Raw genomic sequence first — 12,442 nt, 5'->3', positions numbered from 1 at the left:
TCGGCACTCCTGCCGGGATCTGAACACTCAGAGCCGAGTTGCGGTGGAGTTAGAGCTGTGCGCCCGGTGCCAGCTCGCTGCCTCACCAGGGTGTGGGGCAGGAAGCTGGTGAGCACAGCGTGGCTCTCCTCACGCCTGTTCCCCAGCTTTACCCCACCACCCACCTTCTTTCAGATTCAGGTCCACCTTCAGGCTCTTCTGTCTTATGACTAGAAAAAGGTGGAAATATCTGGGCACTTGATGGCAGCTTTCAGGGTGTGGAGTATCTGAGATTCTAGAGTCCCCCTTTCCCTCATAAAACACTCACCTCATACCGTTTCCCCGAAAATAAGACCAAGCCGGACAATCAGCTCTAATGCGTCTTTTGGAACAAAAATTAATATAAGACCTGGTCTTATTTTACTATAGTATAAGACCAGGTATCACATCACATCACATCATAGCATAACATAAATACAATAATATATTAATATAATATAAATAATGTATGATATTAATGTAATATAAATATAATGTAATACCGGATCTTATATTAAATTTTGCTCCAAAAGACGCATTAGAGCTGATTGTCTGGTTAGGGGAAACACGGTAGGACAGACTAGCTCCTTTCTGGATTTGAAGAACATTAATCTTTAAAATATCAGATTACACTGAAAGAAAAAGGTGGATTCTGTGGCCTCGGTTGCCTTCTCCACAGCCCTTCCAACACCCTCTTACCTGCTCATTCTTAATTTCCCAGGACTGCAGACCACACGATTGGGAAATCACTTGGAAGACCGAGTCAACAAGTTTTTGCGGCGACAGAATCATCCTGAAGCCGGGGAGGTCTTTGTCCGAGTGGTGGCCAGCTCAGATAAGACGGTGGAGGTCAAGCCCGGGATGAAGTCACGGTTTGTGTGCAGACATTGTGCCATGTTCTACAATAGTGCTGTTCCAGTGTGCACCCACTTGGTTATCAAAGGCCCTGCTTTCTGGCAAGGCTTTAGAGTTTGCATAATTTAAAGGCTTTTCAGCAGTAGCATGTAGCCAGCCCTTTCCTCTCTCCCAAATTCATCAGCGAGGGTAAAATTCCCAGCCAAGTAAAACAGTATCACAAAGAACAGGATTGCACCTCCAAGCTGCCCAAGGCTGGTGGGAAGAGCTCTGGGCTGGTAGTCAGAAGAGGTGACAGGCCTTTTTCTCCTCTGCCCTGAGTTTAGAGCAGCAGGTATCGTTGTAAAGTACTTTATAAACAATGACACGTGCTAACTTCAGACTCTGACTTTTATTTCAGGTTTGTGGACTCTGGGGAAATGTCTGAATCTTTCCCGTATCGAACTAAAGCCCTCTTTGCTTTTGAGGAAATTGATGGAGTGGATGTCTGCTTTTTTGGGATGCATGTCCAAGAGTATGGCTCTGATTGCCCCCCTCCAAACACAAGGTAGTCTCCTATCTCCTTTCGGGGGTGTCATTCAGCATGCTGCGTTATAGTAGACCGAGGTTCTGTGTGTTTTAGCGCTGGGTTTAAATTAGATAATCTGTGCTTGATTAACCAAACTACCATGTTTCCCCGAAAATAAGCCCTAACATGATTTTTCAGGAGGACATCCCCTGAACATAAGCCCTAATGCGTCTTTTGGAGCAAAACTTAATGTAAGACCTGGTCTCGTTTTCAGGGAAACACGGTAGTTAGTTTAGGTTTCCTCTATGCCAGTGGGCGGGCAGTAGAGGGTTTTGATGACTGTGTCAAGTGTTTTTGTGTTGCGGGTACCTGTGGAGTCTGGTTCTGCTCTTGCTGTTGCCCCTGTCTTCCCTGGGGCAGAGAGCAGGGTGGAGACCACCCCATGAGCCCAGGCATTCGCCAGTGCACCTGGAAAAATGAAGTACCAAGAGTTCTTTCATGTTCAGTCTAGAGTCTGGGTGAGAAGAGATTGCAAAGTGGCTTTTCTTAGTTTGCCGTGATCTTTCCACGGTTCTCCATGGTGAGTGAGGCCATTCCTTCTCAGTTCAGTGATGAAATTGGATTCCATTTGATGGATTGGCAGTGGCAGTTGGTGATAGGAGTTTTCTTATGTCCTGTTTGTGACCAGCGTAAATGCTATCAAAACAAAATTTATTTCTGGAGCTTTTTTAGGATGCTGGTGTTTGGTTTCAAGTTAGGGGGATACCCTCAACTTTTGATTAATTTCTCTCCTTTCCTGCCCCCAGGCGTGTGTACATATCTTATCTGGACAGTATTCATTTCTTCCGGCCCCGATGCCTTCGGACAGCCGTTTATCATGAGATCCTTATTGGATATTTAGAATATGTGAAAAAATTAGGGTGAGTTTCATTCAAATTATCCAGAACTAATAAAAACTCAGGTTTTAATTTTCACTGTATATTTATTTTGTGAAATAACGAGTGTTTCTATAAGTTTTGTGTGTTTTTATTTTAACATCTGTAGATGGATTCAGAAGTCTCCAGAGCTCCCTTTCCAGATGCTCTCAGGGTACCTCAGCATAGTGTATGCACTTACCCTGCCTTCTGCATTCTTTTCTTTTTCCATTGTGGTCTCTTTATTAAAAATGTATTGAAGCATATTTTTATGTACGATAAATTCACCTATTTCAAATGTACACTTCAGTGATTTTGAGTAACTTTACTGAGTGGTGCAGCCATCATCATAAGTCAGTCTCAACATGGCCACCACCCCCAACCAGATCCCATTGCCCATTTGCTGTGGACCCCTGTTCCACCCCTGCCCCCAGAAACCACTAATCTGCTTTCTGTCCCCATAAATTTGCCTTTTCTGGACGCTTCATGTAAATGGAATCCTATAAGTTGTGGTCTCTGACTTCTTTCTCTGTCTCTGTTTTTATGTTCTAGATGCGTCACATTCCTTTCCCAAATTGGGAAAAGTTAGAGGTATTTGATTGAAGTGTCTTAAACAGAATGAATGAGATAAATTTTAACTGAACCCCTCAAAGGCAAATACTCAACTGCCTTCCAATGCACAGTAGAAAGTAGATAGGAAATTCAGTGCATCCCTGGGTAGAAGCCATTTGAGACTCCTGGTGAGTTGCCGTCTTCCTAGGTTCTGTCTTGTGCAGCCTCGGCCCTGCCTGACATGTACACCTCAGGAAGTGTTTTAAGGCCAATTTTCAGGAGTGCATTTGCACACTCTATAGAGATTCAGCCTTACCCACGCACCTCCACCCCCAGTACGTTGGTTTGGAACTTCTCTGTACATTCTGCCACCAAGCATTGTGGTCATTTCTTTGTTTTCTTTTTACTTTATAGTTATTTCTGTCCTTGCTTTGGTTCCTGTTCCTCAGCTGTTACTTCTTTAAAGGCAGGGACAGTTATGCTCACCACTTTCATCCAATTGTGTTTGTGTATCGTGCAGGTATGTGACAGGACACATCTGGGCCTGTCCCCCAAGTGAAGGAGACGACTATATCTTCCATTGCCACCCCCCTGATCAAAAAATCCCAAAACCGAAGCGCCTTCAGGAGTGGTACAAGAAGATGCTGGACAAGGCGTTTGCCGAACGGATCATCCATGACTATAAGGTACCCGGTACTGAAGGAGGGCGTGCAGTGCTTTGTCACCATGGAGTCACATGTTTTTGTGTGCTTCCTTTCACATTCACATACGTTAGAATTGTATTCACTTATTAGGATTAGAAAGCCCAAAAGTGTGAAATAAAAATGTAGAACCGTCTTATCTGCACTCTATCAAGAGTGTGAGTTGACAGTCTGAAAACAGTACCACTGCGGTGCCAGTTTAAATTAGCTGATGGCGGCCATTGGGCACCACGGGCGCACACAGCACTGCATCCTCTTCAGTGTCATGGCTCCACGCCGCCCCCTCTCCAGGAGTGTCACTCAGGCCCCCTCGTCTCACTGATGTGCTTTGTTCCCTCTCCAGGACATTTTCAAACAAGCAACTGAAGACAGGCTCACCAGTGCCAAGGAATTGCCCTATTTTGAGGGTGACTTTTGGCCCAACGTATTGGAGGAGAGCATTAAGGAGCTGGAACAAGAAGAAGAAGAGAGAAAGAAGGAAGAGAGCACCGCAGCCAGTGAGACCACAGAGGTAAAGCCCCCACGTCCCCATCACCCGACCCTCCTGGGGATCCTGGTAGCCTCAGCTATATGTGCTGAAGGCTGAGTTCTGTCAGGTTGAAGAGTGAATGTGTGCTGATGGCTTCACAGGACGTGGCCTTCTTTATCTGTGGTGATGTTTTTGTGCATAACCTCACTTGTCACCGCCCGCCACAGGTCTAGGGCTGGGAGCACTTGCTACTGGGCTGAGATGTGGGCACTGGAGACACATCACCTAGGAGAGGGGGACGGGAGGTGCTTGCTGCAGCATCTCTGGGCAGGACGGACAGGGCCGAGACATGGAAAGATGAGAGGTGGGCGCCTTGCCAGGGAGCCCGCACAACAGTGACAGACAGGTACGTCACGATCAGGAACCTATCAGGAGTCCTTGCAGAAGAGACCCTTGGTTGCCAGGCTTTGTTTATTTGCTTTATTACAAACTGCACAGACACACACACACATACACACACACACACACACGCCTCGTTTATTTGCTTTGTTACAAACTACGCACGCACGCACGTACACGCTTAGCTCTTTTTGTAGTGTCCACACTCGTGCTCACCCTGTTTCGTTAAGTTCCCACTGTGCAATGAGAACTAAGGAAAACTCCATCCCTACCCTCTAGGGATATATGTTGTAGTAGGAGAAACAAGAAGAATAAACATGCCCGGCGTACTCTGAAATAGTGATGGAAGCTGTGGAGAAAAGGAAGCACAGGGAAGAGTAGGGATGGAGGTGCTTCCAGCAGGGGGTGGTCATGGGGGTAGGGGGACCTGAGCAGAGACTGACCTGGTGCGACGGCACCTAGAGGATCGAGGAGAAGGAGCTTTCAGCAAGAGGACGAGAAACAAAGGAGTCCAAGTTGTGAGCAATGGTGCCATGCTTCATGGTGTCCATTAAAACATGGTGGTGTCAGTTTGGCTCATAGCTATAGAGGCCATGAGAAGTGTGCCGTGTTTGAGAGTAGCAACCCCAGAAGTCGGGCAGATCTTTGTGGCGTGAGGAAAACCCTGGGTCAGGGCTGCCTGCTGTGTCTTTGCTGCCTCTACCTGAAGGAGGAGGAACAGGGAGATTGCATTTGGGGGAAGAAGTCAAGAACTGGCTGCGGACACGTTAATAGTGAGATGACCGTTAATAGGAGGATCTGTGCCCCTGTGGCCCTCAGGCGCGTGCGCTCAAGGGCTGTGGGGTTGGCGTTCAGAGCCCGCGGTGTGCAGTGACTTGCCGAGTGGCTGCTACGTCCCAGGCAGGAAGCGCTTCACTGGGAGGCTTGCACGCAGCTGACCTTTGAATTTGAAAGGTCGGCCCAATTTCAGTAGAAACTCGGACTTCCAGTGAGAGAGAGGCCAGAGCTGATCTGTGAACTGCGCAGTCCCTCTGTGTGTCCCCCACTGCCAGACACCTGGATGGGAGGTGGCCTGAGTCAGAATGCACATCCTGTGTGTGAATGATGGTGGGAAAGTTATGGCAGGGGGAGGAGAGCCTGCGCCCTGACGGCAGAGCTCCCGCAGAGACGTACTATGAGGGGGACACAGGCCCCAGCCGTGAGTCCCATCCAAGGAGCACGTGCTCGCCTCTGGCCTGGGGCTGGTGGGGCTTTCTGGGAGATAGAAATAGACAAGGGCTGACACCTGAGCCAGCTGTTGCTGGCTGTAGGCTTGCATGTGGTGGAGACGGCGGGAGGTGGAGGTGGCGGATAGGCGCAGTTCTGCATGTCGAGTTCTCAGGTGGTGGGCACTGGCTTAGGTGTAGGTGGCGCTTGGGATGGAATGCTGTTTTGACGTGAAAAGTGGTCTTTGATGGGGGAAATGTGAAGATGCTTGCCATAGTGGAAAAGAAAAAGGACACAACCCTAATCCTGTAAGAAAAATCACACACTCAAATGCATAGGTGCTATTGCTCTGGTGGCAAAAAATTATTTTTCTTTGTTATTTGACTATCTTTTCTAAACTTTATGCAGTGAATCTACTTCTTTTATAACTTTTAAAATATAGGCTTCCTATTTTACAATAAAGGCTTCCAGAAAACAAGCAAATGGTACAGAGTTCCGTATACTCCAGCACCAGTTTCTCCTGCTGACTTCTTGCATTGGTGTGCTGCATGTACTACAATTGATGAACCAATACTGGTACATCATTGTTAACCAGAGTTGAGGTTCATTCATGTGCTTAGTTCTTCAATTGTCAGGACTCCTTGGGCTCCTCCTGGCTTTTTCTCAGAGGTGCCTCAGTGGTGGTGGTGGTGGTGGTGCTGGTGGAAGAGTGCAACCAAGCTTCCCCTAGTGGGACACTCCTTTCAGCACCGTGTGTGTGTGTGTGTGTGTGTGTGTGTGTGGTGTGTGTGTGTTTTCTCCCTTCCTTTCTCTCCCCCGCTTCTCATAGATGAAGTTCTTTGGACCAGACCTGGTGAGCGTTTCCACCTTGAAGCCTAAATAACTAAGACCCTGAGTTCTTTCCAGAGTAGCAGTGTTTTAACTGAGGAGCAGAATCCCTTAGACTTAAGCTAATTGAAGCACTAATGCTGGGCTTCGGGTCTGAGTGGGCCTTGGGTTTGGGAGCAGGGTCAGGGAGGTGTCCTGCCTTGGTGCAGCCTTGCTTCAGACCTGAAGAGGCCACTTTTGAGTCCCTGCTACTATTAGTGCAGCAGCTTCTACATTGGCACCTTTCCTACGTCTCTCATGCATGATAGGTGTTTGGAGCCTTTCCCAAGGCAAAGACGAAGCCACTGAGCGCGCAGGATATGGCTTGGAGCAGCAGGTGTCCAGTGGAATGATGTGGAACAATGAAAAATTGCTTTCACTCCCTCAGTTGTGAACTAGTATCCCGGGTGTGTTCTTCCCTCAAGAGAGAATGTGATGTGCGGCCAGCATGACACCGGCCACGCTTGCTCCATGTTTATAAGTGTGTCAGCACTGTGCGCATTGGGTCCCAGCCGAGTACAGGCCCTGCTTCTGTTCTCATCACCTTTCCCCTACCAGTTTCCTCTGGAGGCAGCAGTGTGTTCACAGCCCAGGCTGGTAGGGGTCTGCCTGGCCATCTCCTGCCGTAGACGGGGCTTCCTAGAGCTGGAGCCCCCAGGGCCTGGGAGCTGGCAGTCCTGGCTCGATACTGGGCCTGGAGGAAGAGGCTGGGCTTGTCTGACAACCTCGCGTGTTGTTGCAGGGCAGCCAGGGTGACAGCAAGAATGCCAAGAAAAAGAACAACAAGAAAACCAACAAGAATAAAAGCAGCATCAGCCGAGCCAACAAGAAGAAGCCCAGCATGCCCAACGTGTCCAACGACTTGTCCCAGAAGCTCTACGCCACCATGGAGAAGCACAAAGAGGTGAGACACGGGGTACGCTGCCCCAGGGCTCAGTGTCTGTGCCCCTCTGGGCCGAGATAAAGGCTGAGAATCCACAGCCCTGCCCCTGGCCAAGAGGAGGGAGAAGGTGTGGTGCCACTGTTTGGTGCTCCCCGCAGACTATGTGGGAGGACCAGCCCGTAGAAGGCAGAGCTGGCTGGTGGGTAACACCACGTGGCACATCACCCACTCATCGCAACCCCAGGGAGCCAGGCTTTGACACACACCTGGGACAGCAGGTGTGAGGCTCAGTGCCGCCTCGGTTCTACAGGCTGGGGGAGCCCTGGGCCCCCCAAGCCAGCCCTCCTCAGTACCGCCCCTCTCTCCGGGCACTGACGCCATTCCTACCCTTCTTCCTGCAGGTCTTCTTTGTGATCCACCTGCATGCCGGGCCTGTCATCAATACGCTGCCCCCTATTGTGGACCCTGATCCCCTACTCAGCTGCGACCTCATGGACGGGCGCGACGCCTTCCTCACCCTCGCCAGGGACAAGCACTGGGAGTTCTCCTCCCTGCGGCGGTCCAAGTGGTCCACGCTGTGCATGCTGGTGGAGCTGCACACCCAGGGCCAGGACCGCTTCGTCTACACCTGCAACGAGTGCAAGCACCACGTGGAGACGCGCTGGCATTGCACCGTGTGCGAGGTAGGCCCGGCCCTCCCTCCATGCTGCGCTCCGGCAGAACTTCTGGCACAACTGGCGTGCCCCACAAGTCGTGTCCCCTGGGCTGCTCCCCGGCCCTCTCTGGTCTATGCATTTGCATTTCAGGTTGAACTGTTAGACCATTGACATTTCCCGGGGGCGGGAAACGAGCACGGGTCCTCTCCGTGTGTGCTGGTTGTAAGACTGGTATTTGTGAGGTCCCGACTCCACATTGGTTGGGCTGCTTCTGTGCGCCTACCAGGCTCAACACCGGACATTCAGGCTCAGAAGAAGCCAGTCTTCCTTCACAGCCCGTGGTCTGGTCCCAACCAAATTGAGCATGGCAGTGGGGCCCTCGACAGTATTCAGGGCACACGCAGCCCCTTGGCAGGACGGGCTAGTCCTCCAGGGAGTCGACAAGCATGAGGCACTTGCTGTTTTCTTCCCGGGCTGTCTTAACCCGGCTCTGTCGGGCACATCCACTGGCCTCGGGTGCCGGGCAGGAGTGTGGAGAGACTAGCAGAGGCCCGATGGTGCTGTGGGCCCTCCAAGCTGTGCCTGGTTTCCTTCCCTATTGTCAGCTGCGGTCCCTGTGGTTGGGGACCTGGCAACCGTTCTGCCTTGGCCTGTTGGGACCCTGTGGCTCCCCCCTGCGGAGGTCTTAACCCCTGTGCGAAGGGGCAGAGTCCCTTTCACAGACGGGTCTCTCTCATGGGGTGAACCAGGCTGCTGTGGGCCCCCGACCCCCGTAGATGGTCACAGACTCCCATCCACTCCTCACCTGGCCTGCCAGTGTCAGCGTCTGGGACAGTCCCCACAGGAGTGGCTCTGTGATCTTGGGGTGGGGGACAGAGCAGGGCCTCTGTCCCGCCTTTGTCTTTATTTTCTGCTGTCTCCAGCCTCCTTTAGTCCTGCTCTCATTCCCCACTGCTGGGATTTTCACGTCTTTTCTATGAAACTCTTATCAGTGCTGCCCATAGGGTTCCATTCTCTGCCCGTTGTCTCAGTCTCCCGATGCAGGTAGCTTTTTGAAAGCTGGGCAGGGGCATTTTGTCACTGTGGTTTGAGCCTAGGGCCTTACTCATGGTGAAGGCCTTTCAGCCCTAGTGTCCTGCTGGGCCACCCTGCAGAGCTCTGGGGACACACTGAGGGCACCCAGTAGCAGCCCTGGGGAGTGGGGGGCCGGTCTATATAAACTCAGGTCTGTGGTGCTTCGGACAGTCGCGTGGCGCCTGGGAAGAAATGGGCACAGCCTCAGTCATTCCTTTACTGTCAGGCTTCCCAGGCGAGGCATGGGGCAGGGTAGCTGGGTGCCATTCCTACAAGGCAGAGGAAGGAGGGAAAGAGGGTCCACCAACTCACCCAGGAGCCTTGGGCGGCCCCAGAGCCACACACCCTGTGCCTGCGTGCTCACAGGGTGAGACAGCAGGTGGGGAAGGGCCGGAGGGGCCCTGGAAGAGGCTGGGGTGAGGGCGAGGAGGTGGATCCTTGTCGTCTCTAGAGCCTTCTGGGCTTTGGGATAGTTCCTAGGAGAGAAGCTTCCGGGGGGCGGCTGGGATGTCTGCTCACGCTGGGCCGAGTGCTGACGCAGGCCTGTGCCTTTTCCTTGTCCACAGGACTACGACCTTTGCATCAACTGCTACAACACGAAGAGCCACACACACAAGATGGTGAAGTGGGGGCTGGGCCTGGACGACGAGGGCGGCAGCCAGGGTGAGCCGCAGTCCAAGAGTCCCCAGGAGTCGCGGCGCCTGAGCATCCAGCGCTGCATCCAGTCCCTGGTGCACGCCTGCCAGTGCCGCAACGCCAACTGCTCGCTGCCGTCCTGCCAGAAGATGAAGCGCGTCGTGCAGCACACCAAGGGCTGCAAGCGCAAGACCAACGGAGGCTGCCCGGTGTGCAAGCAGCTCATCGCCCTCTGCTGCTACCATGCCAAACACTGCCAAGAAAACAAATGCCCCGTGCCGTTCTGCCTCAACATCAAACACAAGCTCCGCCAGCAGCAGATCCAGCACCGCCTGCAGCAGGCGCAGCTCATGCGCCGACGGATGGCCACCATGAACACCCGCAACGTGCCTCAGCAGAGTCTGCCTTCCCCTACCTCAGCACCGCCCGGGACCCCCACGCAGCAGCCCAGCACGCCCCAGACACCACAGCCCCCCGCCCAGCCCCAGCCCTCGCCTGTGAGCATGTCACCAGCCGGCTTCCCCAGCGTGGCCCGGACTCAGCCCCCCAGCACGGCGTCCACCGGGAAGCCCACCAACCAGGTGCCGGCCCCGCCGCCCCCCGCTCAGCCCCCACCCGCAGCAGTGGAGGCGGCCCGGCAGATCGAGCGCGAGGCCCAGCAGCAGCAGCACCTGTACCGGGTGAACATCAACAATGGCATGCCCCCTGGCCGCACGGGCATGGTGACCCCGGTGAGCCAAATGGCCCCCGTTGGCCTGAACGTGCCCCGGCCCAGCCAGGTCAGTGGGCCAGTCATGCCCAACCTGCCGCCTGGGCAGTGGCAGCAGGCGCCCATCCCCCAGCAGCAGCCGATGCCAGGCATGCCCAGGCCCGTGATGTCCATGCAGGCCCAGCCGGCCGTGGCCGGGCCGCGGATGCCCAATGTGCAGCCGCCCCGGAGCATCTCGCCCGGCGCCCTGCAGGACCTGCTGCGGACCCTGAAGTCACCCAGCTCCCCGCAGCAGCAGCAGCAGGTGCTCAACATCCTCAAGTCAAACCCTCAGCTGATGGCAGCTTTCATCAAACAGCGCACGGCCAAGTATGTGGCCAGTCAGCCCGGCCTGCAGCCCCAGCCTGGCCTGCAGCCCCAGCCCGGCCTGCAGCCCCAGCCCGGCCTGCACCAGCAGCCTGGCCTGCAGAACCTGAATGCCATGCAAGCTGGCGGGCCACGGCCTGGCGTGCCCCCGCAGCAGCAGGCAATGGGAGGCCTGAACCCGCAGGGCCAGGCCCTGAACATCATGAACCCAGGGCACAACCCCAGCATGGCGAGTATGAACCCGCAGTACAGAGAGATGCTGCGGAGGCAGCTGCTGCAACAGCAGCAGCAACAGCAGCAGCAGCAGCAACAGCAGGGCAGTGCGGGCATGGCCACGGGCATGGCCGGGCACGGCCAGTTCCAGCAGCCTCAAGGACCCGGAGGCTACCCCCCAGCCATGCAGCAGCAGCGGATGCAGCAGCACCTCCCCATGCAGGGAAGCTCCATGGGCCAGATGGCGGCTCAGATGGGACAGCTCGGCCAGATGGGGCAGCCCGGGCTGGGCGCAGACAGCACCCCCAACATCCAGCAGGCCCTGCAGCAGCGGATTCTGCAGCAGCAGCAGATGAAGCAGCAGATTGGGTCCCCGGGCCAGCCGAACCCCATGAGCCCCCAGCAGCACATGCTCTCAGGACAGCCACAGGCCTCGCACCTCCCCGGCCAGCAGATGGCCACGTCCCTCAGTAGCCAGGTGCGCTCTCCGGCCCCTGTCCAATCTCCGCGGCCCCAGTCCCAGCCTCCACATTCCAGCCCATCGCCACGGATACAGCCCCAGCCTTCGCCACACCATGTCTCGCCCCAGACTGGTTCCCCCCACCCAGGACTCGCAGTCACCATGGCCAGCTCCATAGATCAGGGACACATGGGAAACCCCGAACAGAGTGCAATGCTCCCACAGCTGAACACCCCCAACCGGAGTGCACTGTCCAGTGAGCTGTCCCTGGTCGGCGACACCACAGGAGACACCCTAGAAAAGTTTGTGGAGGGTTTGTAGCATTGTGAGAGCATCACTTTTTTTTCCCCTTTCATGTTCTTGGACCTTTTGTACTGAAATCCAGGCATCTAGGCTCTTTTTATTCCTAGATGGAACTGCTACTTCAAGCCGTGGAAGGGTAGATTGCTGTTTAAAGAAACAATACAAAGAATATATTTTTTTGTTAAAAACCAGTTGATTTAAATATCTGGTCTCTCTCTTTTTGTTTTGTTTTTTTGTTTTTGTTTTTTGTTTTGGGGGGAGGGGGGTTTTGTTTGGATTCTTTTGTCGTCATTGCTGGTGACTCATGCCTTTTTTTAATGGGAAAAACAAGTTCAGTATATTCATATTTTTTATTTGTATTTTCAAGACTTTAAACATTTATGTTTAAAAGTGAGAAGAAAAATAATATTCAGAAACTGATTCGTGAAATAATGCAAGCTTATAATGTATCCCGGCAACTTTGTGACGTTGCGGGAAGATTTTTTTCTATTGTGAACTCTGTGGGCGTTCTCCAAGTATTACCCCTGGACGGTAGGAACCGGCTCCTGCGCGCACACACGTACACACCCACACACGTCTATCTATACGTACTGGCTTAAGCCAAACTCTTGTCTTGCAGATGTAGAAATTGTTGCTTTGTTTCTCTGATAAAA

At 53.3% G+C, this 12,442-nt stretch overlaps 1 protein-coding gene across 2 annotated transcripts in view; it reads left to right on the top strand.

Annotated features, from left to right (window-relative positions):
- CREBBP (CREB binding protein) overlaps window positions 1-11,980 on the top strand; it is a 126,999-nt gene extending 115,019 nt beyond the window's left edge. For both annotated transcript variants that reach the window (XM_033101139.1, XM_033101140.1), the window contains 8 exons: window positions 740-890; window positions 1,274-1,420; window positions 2,188-2,301; window positions 3,368-3,533; window positions 3,892-4,059; window positions 7,232-7,393; window positions 7,774-8,055; window positions 9,669-11,980. In XM_033101139.1, the coding sequence (XP_032957030.1) occupies window positions 740-890; window positions 1,274-1,420; window positions 2,188-2,301; window positions 3,368-3,533; window positions 3,892-4,059; window positions 7,232-7,393; window positions 7,774-8,055; window positions 9,669-11,807 (3,329 nt within the window). In that variant the 3' untranslated portion in view covers window positions 11,808-11,980. The remainder of the gene's footprint in view (window positions 1-739; window positions 891-1,273; window positions 1,421-2,187; window positions 2,302-3,367; window positions 3,534-3,891; window positions 4,060-7,231; window positions 7,394-7,773; window positions 8,056-9,668) is intronic.
- The last annotated feature ends 462 nt before the right edge of the window (window positions 11,981-12,442 follow it).

This window comes from Rhinolophus ferrumequinum, assembly GCF_004115265.2.
Source record: "Rhinolophus ferrumequinum isolate MPI-CBG mRhiFer1 chromosome 15 unlocalized genomic scaffold, mRhiFer1_v1.p scaffold_54_arrow_ctg1_1, whole genome shotgun sequence".
Lineage (NCBI taxonomy): Eukaryota > Metazoa > Chordata > Mammalia > Chiroptera > Rhinolophidae > Rhinolophus > Rhinolophus ferrumequinum.
This window is presented reverse-complemented; position numbering and strand designations above follow the sequence as displayed.